Genomic DNA, 24,352 nt, shown 5'->3' with positions numbered 1-24,352 from the left:
CCGTGCCCAAGCCGCGGCCGACGATCCTCTGTCACGGTAGGTCCCGGTCTCGAGCGCTCGCCGGGTTTTGTTTCGGTTTGGGTTCGATTCGGGGTCGGTCTCCCGAGGATCCCGGCTCGTAGGTGTGCGAGGCGCGCAGGTGCAGCCCGATCCACCACGTTCGCCCTCCATTCGCCACCGCCGAGTCGGGTAGGGACCGTGGCCGCCTCCCCTGCTTTCGTTTTTACTCAGTTTTTTGGGGGGGTCACTGGCCGGAGCTCGCGGCCGTCCGGCTTGCGCAAGTTCCGGCCCGTGACACCTCGGGCTCGGTGCTACTGCTCTGCGTGTTATTGTGTGTGAATTTCGGATGTGTTTGAGCCTCAATCGTGCTTGAAATCCCTCGCTTCCGTCGACGCTTGCAAGGTGTTTGATGATATGCCTGAACCGTTTCTCGAATCTGTCTCTGTTTCGTTGCGTTTTCTGTTTGGGGGCTGGAACGCCGGATGGTCCCGGCTAGGAGTTGGTTGCCACGGCGATGACGCGGGCAGAGGAGGCCCGCGGGTAGGGCGGCGGTCCGGGCGCGACCGCAAGGTGAGGTAAGGCGGCCAGTCCCCCGTCGGGATCTGGCCGGTTCTCGGCCGATCGACCTGCCAGCCTCTCGCCGAGGCTCGACCGGTCGGTCCCAGGTGGTCGCCGGTCGCCAGGTGGCGACCCGGCTGGAGGACGCTCGCCGCCCCTCGTCGGGGCGGCGATGCGGGCCAAGGTGGAGCGTCGGCCGCAGAGGCCGGGGCTCGGGGAGGCCGGCGTCCACGCCGGCCGGCGTGTGGCGGTGACCGGGCATGCGCTCCACGTCCGGTGTTCCTGGGCGGTGGCCGGTGTTCAGGCGAGTCCCTGGGCGCGGCGTGGCGGCTGCGAACCGAGTAGGGTCTCTCACGTCCGGGTCGGGTCGCGGGTCTGACCGGGTAGGGTTTTATTTAGTGTGTGGGCTTTAGTGTTTTATTAGGTCTTGGGCCTTTCGCGGGTGGGCCAAAATCCGAATTTGGGCTGAAGTGTTGTTAGTTTCTTTATTTATAGTGGGCTGGGCTTTTGTTTTTCTAAAAAATTTCGGGCCGGGCCCCTTTTTTTTTCTTTATTTTGTTTGCCAGACCGGGCTCAATAAATGAACCCGGTCCGGTCGTGGACCCGGGCCGGTGCGCCCGGGTCGGTCCCGATCCGGGTCGGACGTGGAGATTCGACCCGGATCCGATTTTATGTTATTTTTATTATTTTAATATTAAAAATTATTTAAAAAACATTAAAAAATTATTAAAATTTTTTTTAAAAAAATTCGAAAAATAAAAAAATTTATTTAGACTTTGGAATTTTTTTTTTTGCCCTATGGTATGATTAGTGTCATGTTTGATTGCACGTTGCTTGGTTCACACACTTCGAATTGCGTGTTTAATTTAACCTTGCACGTAGTTGATTATGCATGTTAAGTCTAGGCGTTGACTGTTGCTTTCTTTGGCTTAGTTAGGAATGGAATTTTGAGACTCCCGATTAGTGTGAACACGTAGGTGGTGAATTGAGCAAAGATTAGGTACCGAAAGGGCACTAATTAGTCAATTAGTGTAATCAAGTCCCCGTACCCATTGAATCTCTGGTTCGTAGAAGTGAAGCATTTCTCCCGTGCTTTACTTAGGTGTCTAATCAACCTGTCAAAAACTGATTAGTGGCGACTCCTAGATGAAATTGATTTGCATGTTAACAACTTAAACTTAAGTCGCGAATTGGTATGGGCTTGGGAGAGCTCGAGCTAGGTTTAACTTAGTAATCCATTAGCCTAACCCCTTAGGCGGCCGGGGCCGGTTCGGGGAGGTCGCGACAGACCTATTTAAGACCCATTAAGTTAATAAGTAACCCATTAATAACCCATTTAAGTCTATTTTTAAAACTAAACACAACCCACTTATAACCAACTATTATTAATTATGGGTTAATATATAGGTTCTTGACCCATTTACCACCTCTACCAAAAACTCTAAACTATGCCAATGTGACACATCTATCTTAAACTTTTTTCTGTTATATCAAAAATTCCAAACTAGTACCTGTGTGATATATTTACCCTCCGTCAAAGTTCTGTCAATGATAACCGATTAAATTTTCCTATATAGACTCCAGAAAGCAAACAGTATTGACATGACGCCCACATGACTTAAGTGGAATAAAAACGCCTGTTGTTTTGGCTTAATAGAATCTTGAAGAAGAGTAAATGTGTCACATAGGTACAAGTTTGGGGTTTTTTGTGTCACAAGAAAAAGTTTAGGGTAAATTTGTCATAGTGGGCACAATTTGGGATTTTTGATGTCACAAAAAAAGTTTAGGGTGAATGTATAACAGTTGACATAATTTGGAGTTTTTTGTGACTTTTTCCTAAAAGCAATGTTGACATGGCCCCCTACCGGTCATTGGGAGAGGTTTAGTGACCCCTACTGGCCCTTAATAGTAAAAAAATAAAAGAAAAAATTTCAATTTTTTTGTTATTGTTAGCATTGATCGTGCTATGTGAGACAACCGACATTTAGATCAGCAATTTTCATTCAATGAATTGGTTGGAATGACTACATTAACAAATCGTTAAAAAGTTTATAACTAAATTGGTACAATTGCATGGTTTAGGTTTGAATTGGCCGCCGTACAATGGATTTGGACTTTGTAGACAATTTTTCCGATTATTTATCGGTGGAGTCTCACCCAATATACATGGGCTAGATGTTTGAATTTGAGTGCAATGATGGAGATTAGGTAGTTCGAAAGGTGTGGTATGCCATAGTTAAATATAGACTAATCATTTGGACATGATTCATATATGATTCAAGAAACATTTGAAGTAGTTCCTTTATTATCTTTCCATTTCTTATATGTATCTTTTAACTTAGTACAACAATATTGTCACCCCATAGCAAGAATAGCAATTTATCACAACTCAACTTTAATCTCAAAGCATGACATACAAACAAGTTGGGTGGAGATCATGAAGAGGCAATTTTGTCCCCTAGATCAAACCAAAAGAAACTAGAGACTCTGATGTTAAACTACAAACCAACTTTATTGACACAAACAGAACCCCAAAGAAGCGAAAAGAGAGGACGAGTTCATTCCCTGAAGAGTTTAGCTATGCTGAAAGCAGCGGCGGACGCAACTGCGCCAATGAGGGCGGTTTGGAAAGCGCTCTTGAAGGGTCGATTCCCGGTGAAGTAGCCCTTGATGAAGCCGAAGACGAGCAAGGCGATTATGGTCACCACGACCGACGCAATCAGGGCGTCTTGGGCTACCGGTAGGATCATGTACGGCGACAATGGCACCGTCCCGCCTGCGACGTAGGAAAGCGCTATCGTGATCGCACTCCACAGGGCTCTCAGTGGATCCGGCTCCTCGAGCCCGAGCTCGAACCTGGATCAAGTTCAGGACGTGTGCCTCGAGATGTTAATTAGGATAACCCAGGTTGAAGTTTAAAATTTCTTTAGATGAACTGACTATGAAATTACTTCATCATGAAATCTAGCCATGCTTGGGGATTCCTGCTCAGAGCATTCACTACGGGCTCGTATTCATGTGGCTCCACACCGTACTGTGAGAGAATCTCTGCGATTTCAGCGGCCTCTGCAGTTCAACGTTCAAAAGATTAGCTTAATCTATCAGTCTTTTCCCAAAGTACTTGCAGTAAAATCAAGTGATAAAGATGAAAGCGTGGGGGAGAGAGAGGGACCTATGTCAGGGACATTGACTATCTCCTCTTGCTCCCTCTTAAGCTCCCTCGCGTAATGATCAGCTTCACTCTTTGCCGCTAGATACCTGCGTGCGTTGTTCTCTTGTTAGGAATATAGTCATTTTCATAGCCAGAATATTAGCGAAGCAGCCTTTCTTTTTTCCGTAACATGAATTAGAAACTCTTTCTCCAACTATGTCTTCACAGAGAAAGCTAACTATGAACGTTTCATGGAATTATACTGCAATGAACATATTTAGAATAGTTATAATTACCCTCCAAGTCCCATAGAAATAGCACCGGCCACGACTTCCGCAATCCCGGCGATGAGGATGATGCCCGACTTCACTTGAGCCCCGGACAAGCCGGCGGCGAGGGCGAAAGGGACGGTGAGGCCGTCGGAGACGCCGATGATGATGTCCCGGACGACCTCGCTGGACATGAAGTGCTTCTCCCCATGGTCTTGCAGAAGCAGCCTCTGCTTCTCTAGGTCTACATGCCCATTTTCCGCCATTGATGGACCGCTATAAAGCTATGTTAAAATAGGAAAAGAACAGAGAGAGAATGGAGACTTCAGAGAGAAAGCTGAACTCTCTTTGGGCAATGGAATAGAGCTGGTGATGGTTTTGGGGTTGTTTTTATAGGAAAAGAACGTGGTTTTATGAAGAAAAGGACAAAAGAGACAGATGCACGCCTTTTGATAACCATTTTCATATTAGCGTTTCCGTCATCAAGCACACATAAAACGAAATTGGCACCACCGAGCGTGGTAGCCCAGCGTTAAAGAAATCACAATGTCTTCGTGAGGTAACATGTTCAAATCTGTGTCCTAGAGGGACGTTTTGACAGATTGTGCATTGAATATTTGCCACCTCATATGCAATGGCGGGCTCGTATATCTACGGGTGAAATTAGTGACTATGGTATGAACCGAACATTATGTGGAGAGTATGAAATCCTTATGATAATACTCAAAGAGGACAATTGTGCTAGTCGTTTCTTCTCACCCTATTTACTAATAATGAAAAAACTGTTCAGCATTGGCTAATAGAAGGGTGGAGAGTTTTCAAGGTTTTTCATTACATGGCCTAGAGCGAAAAGAAAGTTTAGTTGTTTAGGGGTCCGTTTTGGAATATAATCCTAAAGTCCTTTAAGCTACAAATGCTAAATATTTTGATGAAGAAATTTGGAGGCTCAATCAGGAAATGCAATGCATTTCCGAAGTCCGCCAAAGGTCTTTCTCTCAAGGCCACTAAAGACCAGCATTGGGCATTCCAGCATTTTCGGAATACTAGGGCCCATAATTAATGAAAAATTTTATTCGAATTTTGCCCACACCAACTTTATGTATTCCCTTTTTGCTCCTGAATATTGATATTGTTCATCTCTCTACCACTACTCGTCGACTCTATCTTTGAACCAAGGGCACTATGCTCCAAATTTTGGTCGTCGAGGGACGATCGCCAGGGTCGAGTGTCTTTAAGGGTCGATGGTCGGGGATCGCAAGTCAGCCAAGCCGGATTTGAAGGGTCGATGTGAGATCTAAAGAATCGAGGTTCGCCATGTCTAGAGGGTCAAGGCAAAATCTGGAAAATTGAGGCTTGCCGACGGTCGCCAATTGTCACGTAGGCACGTTAGCATTCGCCGAGAATTGTATCTCAAGTGCTGCGCTTGAACTCGTCATTGTTCCCAGGTCTAGCTCTCTACCATTCCTGTATTCGGCACCTGAGCTTACCCTTCGCCTGAGATTACGCGACTCCGGTGTCTCCTTGCCTAGGATTGCATGACCTTGGGCAAGGGCGATACCTACTGCTTTGTTCGTTATTGATTCGTTTGCTTTATTTGCTTCGCCTCTAGTCTAGACATGGCTTGCCTAAGGTCGCGCGATCTTGAGTGAGGGCGGTAGCTACAACTCCCTAATATTCCTTTACAATGGCCCGTTTAACATCTTTAATGGACATTGAATTACTAAAAATAATTAATTAACCATTAAACAACCTAAATTAAATCTTTTGGGAGGTTGGTAAAATGAATGGGTTGTCCGGTTGCACATTAAGAGAGTTTTCTGCGGAGATTCCAAGAAAAAAGTAGGGTAAGTGTACGGTCGATGTGACGGGTGTACTTGTCTTCTTGTACATTCGGCCGCCGTAGATTGTTTCTGGAAAAAGCTATGTACACTTTGGCTCGATTTCGTCGTTTTCCAACGACATCCCTTCGTCATCAATCATCATCGGTCAGAGTTTCACATGGGAAGCCCTAGGGCGTGTGTAAGACACGCCTTCTCATCCAAAAGACTTTTAAATTGGATATACTCAAAACGTACCTCAAAAGTAGTCAAATTTTATTTTATCTCACGAAAATACACCGACTTTAATTCGAGTTCTTAATTCTAACCTAAACTTTTTAATGTCTCATGAGAAAAGCGCCGATTTTTCGATCGGTACTCAAATTCAACCCTTGTCGAGTTTTCATCCAATAGGTGCCATTGGAGATTCGAAGTGCCGTTCTGAGCGTGCTCGGCAACATAGGAAGGAAAAGTGATGGCACCGAGATTTGGCTGTCGACTAAAAGCTAGTATTTCTTATTTTTATTTGTATGATACTTGTATGTTTCTCCTTCCACTAACCTAGTTCCTCCTTTCTAAATCTTGACCTCACACATTATTCTTATGGAAGCTATTTTTTTTCCCGGAATCATGTGATTATCATACAAATAGAAGGGCTAATTTTCTCAAATAGATTTTTATTACTTCCAAATGCAAATAAAAAAAATGCTTTATAGATTAAGGAATAGTGACAAAGAGTACCTAAGCATGGCTTTTTGTTTACATAAAGAATGTTCTTTTTTGGCATATGATATGACCAATTCGTCTCACTTTCTGCTTCGCAATCCGCAGCCAGTGCTCTTCGTTTACATTTCTTGCGGTGAAGACGATCTCATGGTAAAGATAGGCCCCATTGGTACTCTATCTTTGTTAAAATTTAGAAAATTGAAGCATGTGCCTTTCTTGGGTTTTGGTATAAATAAATTTTGAAAATTTCTGTGAGCAAGAATTGTCCCATATGTTGGGAGAAATTGTCCAGTCAGTCTTAAAATTGTTGTGTAATTTTCAGCGAAAATTGACCGAAAAGACTACAATGATTATTTCACACAAAGGTTCAAGACTATATTAGCAAAATTGAAAAGTTTAGGACTGAATTGACATCCATACAATAGGGTTAAGGTTGTTTGAGTAATTTACTCTGTATCTTGTGCATGCATGTTTAAGAGGCACGGCTTGCACTATGTTTGACAAAATGAATGTGAAAGGGGAAATTGTCCAAAAATTCCTATACCTTTTGTATGATGACCGATTCAATATTAGTTGCCAATTTAGCTCTTCTGGCCAATTTTGATCGAAAATTGCCAATGTGTCTGTCGGTCGGCCTTCGCGGACGGTAGAAGAAATTCGAAAATCATCCACGTTAGCGCCGACCAAGCCACGCAGGTCGGCTGGCATTCGCGTCACCGATTTCCAACTAGAATCGATCGGAATGACCAAATTGGCAAATGATTAGAAAGGCTGAGGACTAAATCAGTACAATTGAAAGCCTCGTAATCATCTCCATACAATAAGCTTTAAACTTTTCGAACAGTCATCCCGAATGTGAACGATATCTTCACCACTTGCCTGGGCCTGGCGAAAATACGGAGATAATATAAAGTTATGATTGCCTTTCACGTTGACAAGATTTGTAAATGCATAAGATTCCGTGCTGCTTTTGTCAGCTCCCTTTGCACGGCATCGTGGTCGCTCGTCGGATTCACATGTCGCTTTTGGGCGTATGTCAGACACAGGCCCCGCTCATCCACATTTTGTGGGTCCAAATTCGATATATACATTCGTATATGTAAAGCCAACCTTTACGCTTTTTAGGTAGGTCCACGACATATATCTACCAGCCTCATGCATCGGATAAGATGCTGATCGAAGTACCAGGCGTGATTGATCCGGCTATAGACTCGTTTGTACTCGAATGTCAGGTCGTCCACGAAAAGCCCGTGGTATGTATCGAGTGTTTCATGAATCCGATGATAATGCGCAGGTTAGAATCTCGAAGAACTATCCGGATACACAATTTTCGACACCAGGCGATAGGAATGACCGATCATGTGTGTCGTTCATAGCTTTTTTTGCCCAGGGGGGATTTTCAAGCGTCCAAGGGAGAAAAGAAGGGAGAAAGCATTGAAAACTAGTCGAGCTCTTTAAATGGAATTGGTGCACAAACATGCATTGGTCAAGAGGAGATGTCCTTTGAACTTCAGTCTGATAACGAATCTAGCATCGTTTTGGGCCCATAGAGTCAATGATACGCAAGTAATGCATAGAATGGCGTAGCGGAGTGAAACTAGCATCGTTTTGCATTCTCATTTCCATGAAATCAAGATCAAACCTTTCTTCAGCTTTTGAAATATCATGCCACGCTAAAACAATCGATAAGTAAGAATAATGAAGAACATGAAACGAGGGAATTACAAAATTTTAATGCGGATAATCAATCTAGAAGAGACGGGACAAGAATCAAGTAGATCTATCGTATCTTATCGAAAGTTATCAATCAGTTCGATTATCCCTTGCGAGTTAATAATTTTCTAGGCTTATAAATTAAAGATAGGGTCCATTTCGTCTGACCATAATGATGAACCGTGTGTCGTCCACACGCACCTAAATTAATTAAAGAGACGTACGTCCAAAAAAAAAAAAGAGAGGGTACGATTGGCTGGCAAAGCTCGAAAATTATTGGACCGCTTGCGCGTGTCATTCTGTCCTTTTTCCAGACCAGATGCCCCCCTCGCTTCTTGGAAACTGGAAAGCGATGGGGAGCCAGCATGATGCTTGATCCCTTTTTCCTTTTCTCTGCTTCTTTTTTGACTCAATTTGCACAAATTTAAAACGAACTATTTCCTTCATAATCATGCATTTATGTTTTTCCTCAAGAATTCGAAAGTTTTTTTATTTTTATCCAACACGGGGCACCTGAAATAATTCGAGCACGATTAAAAAAAGAAATTCGTGAAATTATTAACATTCGTTTTTCGTAACTGTTTAAAGTTTTTTTTTTCTTTTTTGGGTTCTCAAATGTTCGAGGTAAGTTCTGATATTTAAGACAAACCAAACGACAAAAGAGAGAACAAAAGTTATACAAATGATGTGCATCGAGGGCACATCGCGTGCGCATATTATTGGCAATTTTGAATTTTAAAAAGAGCGAACACAAAAGAAATCGCAGATATTCATCTCGCAAATTGAAGGGAAAAGGAGAAAATCTCCCTCGATCTCTCTCTCTCTTTCGCTGTCTGCGCGCGCCCGGTTGGAACTGAAATCGGACATCCATAGCCCCTAAGTTTGTCTGCATCGACGAGGGTAGAAATAACCAAACAAGATCGCCGAACCCCACGGTAATGGATATGCTTCCAGGAAGTTTATTCATCAGCTCATGGCCTAATTATAGACGTTCGACGATGGTAGAATCATTCTCTCATCTCCACCAATGGCATAGGACAATTACTGAAGCCTGAGCATGACGTGATTTGGTGTCCAGTCCGGCGGCTTCGGCTGTTATCGTGCCATTTTGCGACATTTCACATCCAATCCTATCTAAGCAAAACATTACAAACAGTTGAAGCAGTACTACCATGCAATTTTCGTTTCGCTGAGTAGATATTCACATAGAAGAACAAAAAAACTTTTACACAAGATGTCACAAAAGGCAATGAGGCTTACTAAAACTAAACAGTAAACATCATGTAGATCGGCGAAAATATGTACTGATGCCTCCTACTGCTCAAATACATTGTGACCCTTTCATCTGAAGAAAGCACAATAATGTGTCCTCAGGGTCACAGTCCAGAGGAATTCAACATGACCTGCTCAGGATAAGAATCCCAAAGTCTAAAAGCATAACAGCCAAAATTTTATATAGCACAGCAAGATGGAAGAAAGCAAATTACAATAATTAGCTTTTCCTATGCTACAGTGAAGTGAGAGTGATGTACAGAGGAGGGGCACCTGTACCTTGCATCTGCTCTCCAGGTAAATGTATAAGCAAGGGATATTTATAATTTCTTGCATCATTCCGCTGAAATTGCTCCAAATGTGCAAAACTGAATGTTCTCAATCCAAGGAGAAGGCTCCATTGCAGTACCTGGCTTATTTACAAACAGATGGTCAAGGAAAGGAAGTTTTTTTAAGTTTAACTTTTTCTTCAGTCATCTGAAAAAATGTCAAAAGAGCCAAGATAAACAGTAAACTCAAATGGGAACACGTAAAACTCTGTTAGTATCAGAAATTCAATAAATAAGTTGTCCCAAGAAGTGTTACTTTTTGAGAGCTTCAATGGAAAAAATGCCCGTGCAAGAAGTTCAGTTGATTTAGGAGGTTTAATCCAAGTTTTCCATAATTAGTTGGAGAACATCGAAAATAGAATGAGATTAGCAAAAAGTAGACAAAAAGGGGAAGAGTTTCTCCTTTTAGGCTTATGTAAAGCCATATTATTCTCATTTGAACTACTCTTGACAATTTTCAAGATAACAGTCTCGGGATTATATGTCCCCTGGCAGGATGGCAAAAGCACAATTTCAAAGAAAACATAAGCGACACTACCTGTTGCTGAACTTCTGAACAGCATCAGAGGCATAAAGAAGGGTCTCGTTGGCATTCTCAAGAACCATGTAAAGCTCTTTTCCCCTTGTAACACGAGAGATAACCCATGCATTGTTTCTAGCCCTAGTGCATATTTCAAGATCTTTCTCATGACCATCATTATCCCATCTTGCCCTGCTTTTTTCTATGTCAACCTCTTCTCTGAGCTTACTCAATGTAAGCAAAGAATCCTGCAAAAGAAATTCATCTCAGAATAATTCTAGCTTTATGAATTGCAATTGAATTCTGAAGCATACAACACAAATATTTTAGAGGAGCCAGAATTCCACCTTGCAAAACTGCCACTGGGAAAAAAGGAACTTAACTTCAAAATCCCCCTCGTCCCCCTCCCAAAAATAAAAAATAAAAGGGGAAAAAAAGCATATTCCTAATGCTAAATGGGAACATGCCACATATAGTAGATGTGATAATAGTTCAGTAGCTACTTCCCATCCCAAAAAGAAAAAAAGGAAAAATGCTAGCTAAATGGGCATGTGCCATATAACGTAGGTGCACTTATACTTAAGGAGATAACAGAACCTTCATGACTTAGCTAATTGAACTGCAATCTCACTAGGATGATTTTCGTTCGTTCACACTGAGAACATAAATAGCGTAGGATCCAAAGGAACTTTAAAGTTATATTATATCTGGTCTGAGGGAGAGGGTCCATAAATTGCTTCCTTAGAAAAAAAATTTAGTTCTTATGATAATCATAAGTAGTCCCAAATGACAAAATTTGGATGTAAGAGAACACATCAAGAATTAGCTAACTGAACTGCACTCTCTTGATGGTGCAGACTCCAGTATTTGTCACCGAAGTTACACCTAGAACATAAATTGCTTATGATCCCAAGGAAGTTTAAAGTCGGATTAAATATTGTACCGTGGAAGAGGCTCCATAATATGCATACTTAGAATAAGAAAATCCTTGCATAGTTATATATAGCTCACCAAGCACTCTGGTCAATGCACTATACTGATGATCTATTGATGCAACTACCCGAGTCCTGCCCTTTATAGGGAATTAGAGCTCCGGATGATAATCTAAGTAGCCCAGGAAGAGATTATATTTGTTATCAGCAAAGGCTAGCCTCTTAGGGTAAAGTTATCTCCAACAAATTGACCATACACAAAAATAAACAGTTACAGCAATTGACCTTTGTTAGCGTAGTAACTTTGCCTGGCGGTGAAGCCCTGGATAAGTTTCTGTCACCATCTACAAGCAAATAACGGTACCCACTGACATGGTATGCATTCTCACCACCCCATCCTTTTGAAAGCTTTTCTTCAACTTTCAACATCTTCAATGATGCCTGACAATTCAGGAAAAAAAAAATAATTAGCAAATGGATGGAGAGTAGGAAGTCAAATATGGCACACGGATGAAAGCAAGAAGCTTTCCTCAAGCCTTTGGTAGGTGGACTAGCAGCAGTAAGGAAAAATCACTAGATGTAAATGCTTTAGATTCTCATCAACCCTTTTCCGGTGGAATCTCTTTCTCAGTGAAGAAACTGGACAATATTCATACAAAGAAGTCGTCCATGAAACAACTCACATATCAGAGTCAGTGCCAATAAGAAAGGCATGAATTCTCTAATTCCTAAAGGAATGGTCTTTGAGACCAACATGAAGATTCAAGATGACTTTTGTCATTTTCAGCATTGTCCTCCCACTCAATCCAAATTTACCTAGAACTGAGAATACTAAAATATGACGGAATGCGTTTGCAAACACAACCTACTGGACCCATGGAAGTAACATCGATAAAAGATGTGTATATCGAATTATGCTCCAGCGCTCAATATACTGACAGAGGGACAAGTCCTGATGCTGATAATTCTCTAAGGAGTAAAAGACAGATAGTTCAAGTACTTTTCCAGTAAATTATATCTAATCCTTGCTGAAAGATACCAAATCAGCAAACACAAGTTGACAAAAGTCAATCACATCGAATGCTAAACAAATGGCATTTAAGTAAGGTGATCATGCTATTTGCAGAGAATGATTCGTGAAGAAAGTACAAAACCCAATAAGTAGATAACGACATCATGGTTCCTTTACTGTGTCCAGCTTTGTCTATCATGGAAGAATATGAATATGGTGGTGTATAACAATGAGATCACAGAGTCCAATGCAGCATGTCAATGTAGACAACCATCATACCTCCAGAGAGGAACATTAACCCAACACAAACTAGGAAAACTTATGGAGCTCTGAACTTCAAAGTTTCAATAGCAGAAAATAAGAATCACAGATATGTTAGATGCTTAGTTTACAAAGCATGAACACAAAACGACTCGGTAGACTAGAATTTGACACTCACAATAAAAACACGTAAATATAGAGTGGCGGCTACACAAGAATGATGGGAAATTCACACTAAATAACTAGTACATAAAACAGCGCCAGAAACTGTCCAGCCATGAACAAGGATGACCCACAAAATATGAAGATGTGAAATAATGTTTTTTTTTTGTGGTAAGGTAAGATGTGAAATAATGTTAATGGCAGTAAAAACCCCTAATTTGTTAGATTAACTATGCCATCCTAAAAAGCATATCACAATGCAAGTTAACCTTGAAATGCCTAGCCACCCATAATTCATATAGAAGTATAGCAGTATAAGAACAACAGCTAAAACAGACATCAGTGGAAGACTAACATTTTCGAAAACTAGCTGCTTCACTGCTAAAATGCCTTGTTCCCCATTAATGACAGAGGACACAGGAATCAGAAGGATTAAGGTAACGCTCTTGTGCTGATAAGCACAGAGATACATTTTCTCTTCGGTCTGCTGGAGCCAAATTGATGGGGTGACAGAAACTAAGCTCTCAGGCTCAGCTTGCCAGATATCTGTGATAAGAAAACCATCCTTTCCTTTGGACCATCTATCATGCTGCAGAGGTCTCATGGCATGACTGTGATCATCACCCGTGGAGGTACCACGTGAACCGTGGAAAGGTTCTGAAAGAGAAGTTGCGCTTCCCACAGCAGGCCCTGTCGCAGCAGCAGATGCAGTACTTCCCTTACGTAGATAGGACCAGGAGCTTGACCCCGTAGAGAGAGCACGGGGAGTCAATCTTAGAACAGCATATGTAAATAGATTGATGGTGTCGTCCTGAGAAAAAAGGAGAATGATGACAGCTAGGTTAAGATAGAAATTTACTGTACACCGTATTGTCAAATTTAAGACAAAAGAGCCGCATAAAAATGGATTATGGAAAAACAGAAAATTGAAATAAGCTTTACAGCTAAAACATACTGGAGAAAGTGTCGTAGAAACTAGAAGGTCCTGAAACAAGAGCAACGAGTGGCATGATGGGCTTCCAGTGCACGATTCTACAACCCTGACAAGCGACTGACAAAACAGCAGTACAACTATTTGAGAGAATCCACCACCGGGAATGTATGCATAGCAAAAATTGCAGAAATAACCAAGCATTACAGGAGCTGCCCAATTTGTCAATGCATTAAGAAGGCCCTTTAATTCCCAACAGTGCATCATGGTCAGCAATGAAAAAGTATTAATGCGCCATGTCAATAAGAATCAAGTTAAACTGGCATCTACATTCCCCAGAGAATCGTGCAATAAGAAAATTATACAAAACCTACCTGAACTTCTATTGCAGCCTCACGTCCTACGGTCAGCATCTGTACAGTTCCACGCTCCTTCAAAGAATCACGGAATGATGGTAATTGGAGTTTCTTCGAAGAGAGAAAATCTGCCTCAAAGAGAAAATTCATGTGTGAGGTGCCAGAAACAGCAGCTTCAGCACAAGTGGAGTAGCAGAAATCCAAAGGTGACCATTTGATAGAGCAAACTTCGCATTACCCCAGCAGCAGTAATCCAATGGAGACCGCTTTTCAAATGCTGACAATTAGTGACTTACGATGAAATACTTTGAACTAATGATAGATAATATGATGCTCGGAAATAACTTGCACGCTAAATTAAGAACGTTACTATGGTCAAAATACTACACAAAAAAAACTCACCACTAAGATAATCCATGATGAATATGTACAACTGAGATCTGACCAATCCCGCAGCCGGTTCCTTCTCGAGCAATGACCTTATAGGCCCATGGAACATCAAGAAAAGAGAGTGGACTTCCTTCAGGACCTTTCTCAAGGCGTCGACTCTCCAAATCGCTTCTGCTTCCTTGTTCTTCTCAACAATCTTACAAAAAGAAGAAGAAAAGCATAATCAAGGGTAAAGAACGAAAGACATCGACGCTTTCAGATGCGAGAGCGTAAAAAGAGACGGAACAGAAAACGCACCATGACCATCCAAATATCCGGTTCCGCCTCGAAGAACACATGAGAGTGCCTCTCTGCTTCAATGACCTCGCAAGCAGCCTCGGGAGAGAAAATCCTTTTGACCCGACAAAAAGAACAAACACAAAGCAAGCTCACTCCACTAACCCCAACAGATCAACGAAACAAACGAAAAAAAAAAACGAACTTTCAACAAAGCCAAAGAGCACTCGACAACTAAAACAAAGTGGGGGTGATCAAACTACTCAACGCCACTCCATGTAGAATTCGCAAAGGGGATCTGTCGCCCAACCTCGTGAAGGTGATGAGGCCCTCGCTCAGGCCAATGACGGAGAGCTGGGCGGAGAAGGGCAAATCGGCAGGATAGAAGAAGAGGATCTTGTCCAGCTCCTGCCCCTCGTTTTGCCCTCTCCTCAGGTCGAAGATGCACAACCGCATGGCCTCGCTGCTGCTCGCGACCGACGACAAGCCCATTATCGAGTCAATTCAACCCTAGAGAGCGAGTTCCGAAATCAGAACCGCGATTGCGCACCGATCGCAATCATGTCCCAGATCCAAAGGTCGCGCGGGCGTAGACGAATCGATCGCTGCTCGCGCGAGGGGAAATCTGCGAACGGCGCCGGACCGGACCGGAGATTCGTCTTCCGACGCGAGAATTTCGACCTAATCTCGCCTTGGAGACGACGCAGGAGCGAAGCGGCGAAGGCGACGGATGATGTGGAGCTCCGTGCGCCCAAAGCAGCACCGCGTCGGGTCGGGTCGGGTCGTTGGGGAGTTTGAATGGCCGGTAGGTGATGACGAACTGAACAGTGAAATGGCTCACGTACGGGAATTCGAGAAAGGAAGAAGCAGAAGCTTCTTTGGCAACTTTTGGGGGGGCGAGTCTAGTCTACTGTTGGTAAAATTTGCAGGACGTTGAAGCTGATCGTGCAGATGGCGAGAATAATCCGTCAAATGAAAGAAAAATATCGGCAACAAGTTATATGTGCAGGAAGGGGAAACGATTTGGCCTCCCCATACTATATGTTCCGACGAAAAGGCAAGACCGACTATCTCTCACATGCAAATCTGTTGCCCGTCATGTTGGCGGAAATTGCAGCACTGCCATTACGAGAGCATTCCGCACAACCACTTCAAAAACAACTCGATAACCGGTAAACTTATTTTTCGAGAAGAAAAAGAATTAAAAAATGTTTTCCGAAAAATAATACTTTGCATAACTTATTAAAATGAATGAAAAACATTTTCATCGCTCGCGAAAATACTTAGACGGAATTTATTATGGATGATCGAAATATTTTCCGTCCGCTAATATTATTCCAAACGTTTCGTATTGAGTTTTTCATGAAATAAAGCCAGGCAACACATAAATCATCTCGGCTCCTGACCAATTCCCGATATCATTGTGGGGCCCACGTCCCGGGCCAGTGCGGGCCGCACGATGACCGAGTCGATCATATCGACGGCCGCGGTCTATCCCGCAGTTCAGCGCAGGAGATGTGGAGCGATCCACTACATCGCGTCCCCCTTCACGACGTGATGGTTTGGTTACTTCCCACCCCCCACATTAAACCCACGTAAAACCACACTCCCCGAACTCCCATAACCGCCTCTTCTTCTACTCCTTCTTCTTCTTCTTCTTCTTCTGCTACTCCTCCTCCTCACTACACTGCGATCACTTCACAACATTCCATAAAACCATAACCAATCTCTCTCTCTCTCTCTCTCTCTCTCTGAGTCGTCCTCCATCACCAAACTCGTAACACGGCATTGTCTCGAAGCTCGAACTAGTTCGACAGAGTTCAATTCCGACGACGGCGGGAGCCGAGCCGGATAGGGAACCCGCTGGGAAATGAAGCCGCCGCCGCCGCCGATACGCAGGATGCTCCGGTCGAAGCTTCCCCAGAGGAGGCGGTCGCAGTTCTCTCCCCTTCCTTGCTTCTCGCGCGACTCCACCATCTCCGCTTCCGTGGATTCCAGCTACCTGGACGGCGAAGCCTCCGTCGGGAGCACTCGGAAGCGGCGATCGGATGCTGCTGCCGGAGGCGGCGACTGCGAGCTCAGGAGAGCGGCGAGGCCGTCGTGCAGGCGGCGGGCGGAGGGCGAAGGCGGAGCTGCTGGAGCTGTCGCGGAGGCCTCGGTGTCGGAGACGTGCTCCGGTTCGTCTTTCGAGGTCGATTCCAGAGAGGAGAGCTCCGAGTTGAAGGACACCGGAGCCTGCCGCGGTTTGGAGGAATTCAGAGAGAATGCGGCTTCGGAGTCGATCGCGCGGTCGGAGATCTCTTGCGTTCACCAGCATGAGCCGGCGACGTCCGGTGAGCTCTCCAGCGAATTGTCGAGGAACAGAAATGCTGAAAATGAGGTCGTCTCTCGTCCGTCTTTCGTTGACTTGTGCTCTAAGGCAACTAGCGGTTTCCGATTTGCCGAATTGGAGGACGACACGCTTGCAGTCGAATGCCATGAGAACAGAGCATCGTCGGAGATCTTCTCCGAAACGTCAAAAGATCACGTCGCCGGTTGTTTACCCGCTTCAAAGTCGGAATCGACTGTCGATCAAAAGCCAAGCTACATCAATTACGACGCTGACCTCGCCTGCACAGAGCAAATCCCGTACGACGGCATCTCGGACTACTCTTCTGATCTCGATCTCGACTCATTCTCCGAGCTACAAAAGGAGCTATTCGAGGAAAACTCGGACGAATACTCCTCCGAGTACATTCTGTCGATTTCCTCTGAATCTGGACCTGAGTTCTCCGAGAAATCAGATGAAGATTCGAATCCTTCTCCAACCTTCTCTTTGCTCATCCAGTACAGGGAGCAATTTTTGAGATCGAGTACCCGTTCAGACAACCGCAAAGCTTGGAGTCTCATTTCCCAAGTAAATGTAAGCTGTTACTGTACGGCGCGTACGATTTTCATCGTTTGAAATTTTGCATTTGATTATTGTTTTTGGAAACTTGAATTTTAGCATGGGTGTGGCGACGAGGAGGATGCGGAGAGCTACCAGCTGTTGAGAAACAGAGAGAGGAGAGAAGTCTTCTTGCGGAACTACGTCGAGGAATACGGTGAGCCCGTGCTCAAGGAAAGGACACGAATGGTTCACTGGATAATTGAGGTGAGTTACTCGCAGAGTCAGTTAGGTCCACGTTTTCCACCCTCATCTTTAATTAGATACACATGTCGATGGCCAAGACATGCCATATCAATTCACGATTGTTTTGTAGAAGACGCTAAGATGTTTTGCTTTGCACACATCGGATTGGCCAATGCAATTTCATAGAGTTTGAATTCAAGGGCTCTTCTTCCTCTTTCTCTCCGATATTATTGCATTGATATGTTGAGATCCATTTATAATTTGCATATATTGCTTGTAGAAACTACTTTCGCATGACACCCACCCATGGGTAGCTCAGTTGGTTTGGGCGTACTCGGGATTGTGTGATTAGGCGCACTAGTCCCAGGTTCGATTCCCCAGCTAAGCACTTGTGATTTAAGTGGGGGGCCATGGCGGTGGGTTGCTGTGCTAGTCTCCCCCGAGGAATAGTCGAGGTGCGCACAAGCTGGCCCGGACACCTCGGTTATAAAAAAAAAAAAAAACTACTTTCGCATGACATACAGATAACCGCGGACATTCCTTACTGTAAGATCCATGCCTGTACATAAGAGATTGCTTCAAGCTGGACAACACGTCATGCCTATATGTTTACATGGATCCTTCTGTGGACCTTCCTTTGACCTCTTCTAAGTTTGATATTCCATGTCAACAGCAATCTACTGCAAGAGAGCTCCACAACGAGACTTTGTTTCTAGGGGTGAGCCTCTTTGACAGATTCTTTAGTAAAGGATACTTCAAACAGCGAAGGAACTTTCAAATTGCTGGAATAGCCTGTCTCACCCTAGCCACCAGGATTGAGGAGAATCAACCTTACAACAGGTAATTAGATTTCTTACCTTCGTCTTCATATAGAGGGATGCCAATCAAAGCCCTCCTTAGAAGCCAATAATTGCTTTGGGCCTTTCGGTTAGCAAATGTAAAGATGCTCAAGACCTCGATCTTTACAAATCTCCTTTTTACTTATGCCCAGCTCCCAGCAATCATTTCGCCATAACTTAAGACAACACCACATTTAGAATGTTCACGGAATTGGGTAATTTCAGTTACATGTAGCAGACCGTTAGGAAATACATCATGAACAAATTCAAAGGTTTCCCATCGCAAAGGAATTGCCAATCATCTCAACCTTCACTATGTCCGAGTTGCCAGTAGTGACTTACAATCACTCCACTGCATAACTCATTTGTGGATGATAGACACCCAATTGGGTTATGCTGAGTCCTAACAGATGCAAATGGTACTGGTATTTCAGCGTAAGACAAAAGAACTTCCGTGTGGGGAGTGACAACTACAGCAGATGCGAAGTGGTGGCAATGGAGTGGTTGGTACTAGAGGTTCTCAACTTTCAGTGTGCATTGCCTACCATGCACAACTTCTTATGGTACAGTCCATATCTTGTCTGCGCAACCTCGACCGGCAGACTTATTTTCTTTTCTCTTCATTTTGCGTGTTTTCATGTGTTGGACCCACTTTTGAGACTTTTCAAATTCCAATCACTTGAATAATCTGTGTAAAGAAAGTGATTTTGCTGAATATCACTGAAATATGAAGAAACGATTGCAGGTTCTACTCAAGAGCTGCAAGAGCTGATGCTAGAGTGAATAAGAGGGCCATAAACTTGGCAGCTTTAGCTCTGCTAGACCATGAGCAGCTGTCCTACTGGCCTTCCACAGTTGCAGCTGCGCTGGTCATCCTGGCATCAGTGGAAGATGCATCCTGCAAGCGAGTCATGCAGGTAAGTAAACCTGTCTTAAAGCAGCTTCATTGGATGAATGTGACATGTTTAAGCACCAGTGTTTTTTGAAGACTTCAATAGCTAAATTGTCGCTCGAGGCACCAAAGCTTTTTAAATATGCCGCAAGTTAGCCGAACATGATACAATGAAACATCATCTGCTTTGGCGAGGATTCTCCGTGTCTTATTATATCATTTACAGTTTTCTTGTTTGTCAGAGAAAATTTAATGGCATTGCACTTTGAGTGACTGATCCAATATAGGAATTGATTACATTCATTTCTACCTTCTTAATACTCTTCTGATTTTACAGACTCATCTCGGAACAGAAGGTGATGATATAGTGAGATGCATAGAGGTATGTCTATGGGTTCATAATTAGTCGAGTTCAGCCCACTTCTTTCTCTCACATCACTTCGCCATGCATATGTGACATTCTAATTTGCAAAGATGCACCCATCAGAGCATTAGAGCATTCTCCATGACACATTATGTTTAATCTATTCTTAAATTTTCAGCATCTCAATTAAAACCAATGACACAGTGTGCTCTAATCTTGGCAGAGCTTGCAGTGGGTAGCAAAGTACATTGCAGAAGTAGCAGATTAGCGACGCCGTAAATCAGCCTTATGTTCAATTAAACTCTCTGCTTTCCATTATATCCATACAAATTGATTGATTAAAAAACATTCTTTTCATATACTACAGAAGTTCATTATGTCTGAAGCCCGAGTGGGCAATACATTAGATGAAATACAATTCTTTTATTCTGTTTTAATGGTCTCAATAACAACCGTTGCACATTCCTTACATCATTTCGCAGCTGCCAATTTTGATCGGTTAGTGGCAGATTTGAAAGCAGCGTGGGTCTCCATCAACATAAAGATAGACTGCTTTTGACTTTTGTGGCTTCGAAATGATAAGACTTTTCCCTTTGTCTGCTATTTAATGCGTTTTGCATCCTGTATTTGTTCCTATTGCCTTCAGGTAAAGGAACACATGAAAGGAAGGATTGGAAAATTATCTTTATACAAGAAACTCACCAACCTAAAGCCGCATTTACTCGTCATCCTCATCACCATTGATCTGGATGTAACTTCAAAAGTTAAAAGGGGAGACAGATCTGCGATCACCGTTTGGATAAGTATACGTATAAACATCTCACATCTGTATTATTACTGAAAAATCCACAAACGGTTTTTCAACTCATCAAACGGGATTGTGGACTTCAAAAGCCCATAACCCGTCAAGTGTTATCTGCATCGAGAGGGAAGGAGTGACAAAACAAATCGGGGAACCCCATGCCAATGCCATTGCTTCGCAAGAAGTTCTTTCATAAGCTGACGGCCTCATTATGAACTTTTTTTAAGGACAAGTAGTGTTCCGTGCACCTAAAGACGGAACAATGTTTCGCGACTGGAAACTTTTCTTTGTCCGGTGTACTATTTATGGTTTACCAACAAATGAATAATTTTACTATTTTCAAATCTAATATCCTGTAGTACATTACCAATGCATTTCACATTAAAATATGAGTCCATGGCTTGCCAACAAGATAATGATTTTACTGCTCTAACATCTACAGCAGATTACCCAGTATTCTAAAAATTGATAAGTGGACTAGTCAACCAATTAGTACCGAAGAACAAGCTAGTTTCACCATTTTGAAATCTAATATTTGGTGGTATATTACTAAGTGCCATAAAAACTCAACAATCGGGCCAGGCAAGTAGTTAGTAACATTCTATTTAAACAATAATGTTTTCACAGCCACATCTAGTGATAGGTTACGAAGTGTGAGCCCCGTTTATTAATTAGTAATTTACCACTGCGAAAACAGTTTTGCATCGCGAAGACTAGTGTCTAGTATTACATTATCAAGTATTTTAACATCTTACAGGTGGACCCAGTGGATAGCTCATAATCCATCGTCGGAAATAATGAGTTTATCAAAAGTGCATCGAAATTTTACGGGAGGACCGGTCAATTAAATTGTTACTTAACCGCGAAATAACATCTTAAATATTCTCAAATCTAGTATCCAGTAATAGATTACCAAGTGCAATAAAAATTGTACAAATGCGCAAGGCAAGCAGTTGGTTCATCTACCAATGAAAACTGATTATATCACCTTATGATACAGTACATTAGTAGCGCTTTAGAATTTCACTGCGATTCTAAGCGTAACGATACTACGTCAAGTACTAAAAAGATCATTGACCGAATTTTGCAACAGCTAGAAGAATTATCTAGATCCGTGCCCGCCATCAATTGAACTGAATGGATTCAAATGGAAAGACGAAAAAAAACACGAGGACTCCGACCTTTCCCACCTTCGCTTCTTCAAAGCAATGGGCCTCTAAATCCAACTGGACCAACTAAAACCAAAGAAAACACAACAAGAGCTGCAAAAGCAAACAGCAAGCATATTGCTAGATCGGCTCGTGGTTTGGAAACTTTGAGGTTCTCCCGGTCAAAAGAAGGGAGCCCTGTGAGGAATCCCTTTCCTCTTCAACAGGCGGTGTCTCGGCCTGAACGACCGCCTCGGCTCGTCGCCGCCGCTCCGAGCATTACCAGCATTCTCGTGGCTGCTGCTCGACTCCTCCTTTCCATTGTGCAATGTGATCGTGCTGCTTTCTTTCCGAGAGCCCTCGTCGGCGGCCTTCTCTTGCTGGTCCGCCGGCTCCGACGACGCCTGCGCAGTTCCTCGAAACAGCCATAAACAAACTACCTCATCAGGTCCGTCGATGCGGTTTACCTTTTGTTATTGTACTTCCATCGTCAAGATAGTAACTTTCCAAACGCATGCACACGAGGTTATACCAAAACTCGATTGAGATAAACGCGTTCCGCATGTATTGTGTCGCGGAGGGTGATCCGCGGTTACTAGGACGGAGGAAACATGTCGCTAATATCTTCATGAAGGGGGTCGCTAGATCTTACGTTCATGAAGGGGCTCAGTCGAAATGACAAAGCCTAGTTATAGGCTTGTGGGAGATGTCACAAGATGGTTTCCAACTGCTCCACCTAGTCCGACATTCTAACATTTGCAGTTGCACGAGCTTCTTTACCCCCGAATCTGGAGCAGGCCAAGACAAGTTGGGTTTTGGATACGTCTCTAATCACACAAAATTAACATCCGAGTCGTTGCGCTAGCAGATAAGTCTTACAAAATCTCAAACCAGTATGACAGAATTTTTAACTCATATTTTCTGAACCATGTTAAATGAGTTATCTAAAATTTTCTAAAAGAGGTTGAAATGGGTTTTAAAAAATAAAACCCAAATAGATATAGGTTTGGATGTGTTTGGACCATAACAATTTTCAACCCAATATTATCAAAACTTGAAAAGAAAAAACAATCCATCATAAAAGAGCGGCAAATGAGTAGGGATGCCGCCGTCGCCTTTGATGACCATCCCTAATGGCCACATCACGGTGGTGGCCGGAGGCAAACAATCTTGATGATGGCCGCCATCGTCGCCTTTGATGACCATCCCTAACGGCCACCTCGCCTTGGCAAAGGTGACAGGGACCACCTTGCCGTGGTCTAGAAAGAACCACAGACCCGTAGTTGCATATTTGTAAGTTTTACAATATTTCTTCGACTTTGATTTCTTTTAATGTGCTAAAATTCTCATATATATTTTTTAAACTTGAATTTTATTTTTCCATTATTCACATATATAATCTAATGATTAAGTGGAAATAGGATATATAGGTGGGCATGGGCTATGAATGGATACAACTTAAATAAGTAAAAACGGGTCGACTTATTTATGATCTGATCCCAACCCGACTCAGTCCCACCCATTTACCACCTTAAAAAGTGGCCGAGTCACTCGATGAAAGAAGGTGATGCTAAAATCCAATGGAATAAGATCACTGTACAAGAGATATGGAATGCAAGAAAATTTCCAACATAAACAAAAATGGAAGAGAAAGCAGGAGGAGAAATTTAGTAAATCAATAAAATATGGACATGGAATAGAAAACAAACATTAAGTAAGGCAAAAAGAAATAAAAAGCACAACCAACAGCTAGTAATAAAACAAATAAAATCACATTCTATTTGTCGTTATGATGATCGAGTTAAATCTAATTTCCGCAACATATGATATAATACGTTTTGGCGAGTCACAGTTGTGTACACATACTTGGCGACCGAACTACGTACCTTGCAAGCAATGGAGCAGTACGTATCAGACGAGCGTTGGATGGATACGCCGCAAGCTGCGCACGAACGGCAGTTCTTGGGTTGCTCCGATGTCTCCGATGGAGATCTTGGACTTATGAGCACCACTTTGTCCTCGTTGATTATGTACGACTGCATGCATAGAAACCCAACAATTATTTGGAAAGAAAATCAGATCACAAAAGATCACTTTGATTACCCATTGACAAATCAACTATCCAATCCCAGGCAATGCGTGAAATCGAGTGATTTTCATTAAGCAACACAAGCACAATAGACATTGTCTTGCACTCGAGTTTTCAAATCGTTCTCTTCATGTCAGAATAAGAAAAATGATGTAGAAACCTTAATTTCAGAGCAATTGTAGTAGCTGCGCATGTCCTGGACGCGAACCGCGTTGTCGCACTTGTACTTGAGGATGTGGAGACGGGGATGGTGTCCATGGTCGTCGGCGGCGCAGTGCTTGCAGATGGCGAGATTGCAGTCCATGCAGTAGAGCCTCTGCTCGCTCCTCGGCATCTCACAGTGGCGGCTGCACGGGCCAAAGAAGCCGCACCGCAGGAGATCGCTCAGCCATTCCGGCCTCTTCTTTCCTTCGGGCGAAGAAGCTTTTCGT

The 24,352-nt window shown here is 43.1% G+C and overlaps 4 protein-coding genes across 5 annotated transcripts; 1 reads left to right on the top strand and 3 right to left on the bottom strand.

Moving 5' to 3' along the window:
• Positions 1 to 2,932: 2,932 nt before the first annotated feature.
• LOC115670856 (vacuolar iron transporter 1-like) lies at positions 2,933 to 4,244 on the bottom strand. Its single transcript, XM_030592229.2, has 4 exons — positions 4,006 to 4,244; positions 3,731 to 3,816; positions 3,510 to 3,624; positions 2,933 to 3,414 (listed from the first exon to the last, which is right to left on the bottom strand). Exons 1-4 carry the CDS (start codon positions 4,242 to 4,244, stop codon positions 3,117 to 3,119), a joined length of 738 nt encoding a protein of 245 aa, XP_030448089.1. The 3' UTR covers positions 2,933 to 3,116.
• Positions 4,245 to 9,390: 5,146 nt separating this feature from the next.
• On the bottom strand, positions 9,391 to 15,413 carry LOC115670690 (vacuolar fusion protein CCZ1 homolog B-like). 2 transcript variants are annotated; one of them, XM_056309875.1, is made up of 10 exons: positions 14,986 to 15,413; positions 14,697 to 14,790; positions 14,412 to 14,595; positions 14,028 to 14,137; positions 13,861 to 13,896; positions 13,678 to 13,773; positions 13,078 to 13,533; positions 11,573 to 11,728; positions 10,374 to 10,603; positions 9,391 to 9,915 (listed from the first exon to the last, which is right to left on the bottom strand). In XM_056309875.1, exons 1-10 carry the CDS (start codon positions 15,165 to 15,167, stop codon positions 9,885 to 9,887), a joined length of 1,575 nt encoding a protein of 524 aa, XP_056165850.1. In that variant the 5' UTR covers positions 15,168 to 15,413; the 3' UTR covers positions 9,391 to 9,884. The 2 variants fall into 2 exon arrangements, with proteins under 2 accessions (XP_056165850.1, XP_030447872.1); XM_030592012.2 differs by lacking the exon at positions 13,861 to 13,896 and having other exon boundaries at positions 14,986 to 15,410.
• Positions 15,414 to 16,301: 888 nt separating this feature from the next.
• Positions 16,302 to 20,319, top strand: LOC115670671 (cyclin-SDS-like). Its single transcript, XM_056310096.1, has 7 exons — positions 16,302 to 17,577; positions 17,662 to 17,808; positions 18,461 to 18,627; positions 19,061 to 19,189; positions 19,372 to 19,543; positions 19,856 to 19,900; positions 20,106 to 20,319. Exons 1-7 carry the CDS (start codon positions 16,546 to 16,548, stop codon positions 20,148 to 20,150), a joined length of 1,737 nt encoding a protein of 578 aa, XP_056166071.1. The 5' UTR covers positions 16,302 to 16,545; the 3' UTR covers positions 20,151 to 20,319.
• Positions 20,320 to 22,014: 1,695 nt separating this feature from the next.
• On the bottom strand, positions 22,015 to 24,352 carry LOC130137701 (protein RGF1 INDUCIBLE TRANSCRIPTION FACTOR 1-like). The gene is made up of 3 exons (XM_056309634.1): positions 24,082 to 24,352; positions 23,719 to 23,868; positions 22,015 to 22,236 (listed from the first exon to the last, which is right to left on the bottom strand). The coding sequence occupies exons 1-3, from the start codon at positions 24,253 to 24,255 to the stop codon at positions 22,015 to 22,017; spliced, it is 546 nt and encodes a 181-aa protein (XP_056165609.1). The 5' UTR covers positions 24,256 to 24,352.

Source organism: Syzygium oleosum, unplaced genomic scaffold, assembly GCF_021117445.2.
Source record: "Syzygium oleosum isolate NSW1041296 unplaced genomic scaffold, Sole_v2.1 Sole_v2.03, whole genome shotgun sequence".
Classification (NCBI taxonomy): Eukaryota; Viridiplantae; Streptophyta; class Magnoliopsida; order Myrtales; family Myrtaceae; genus Syzygium; species Syzygium oleosum.
The sequence above is the reverse complement of the archived record's forward strand: the minus strand, read 5'-3'. Positions and strand labels throughout refer to the sequence as shown.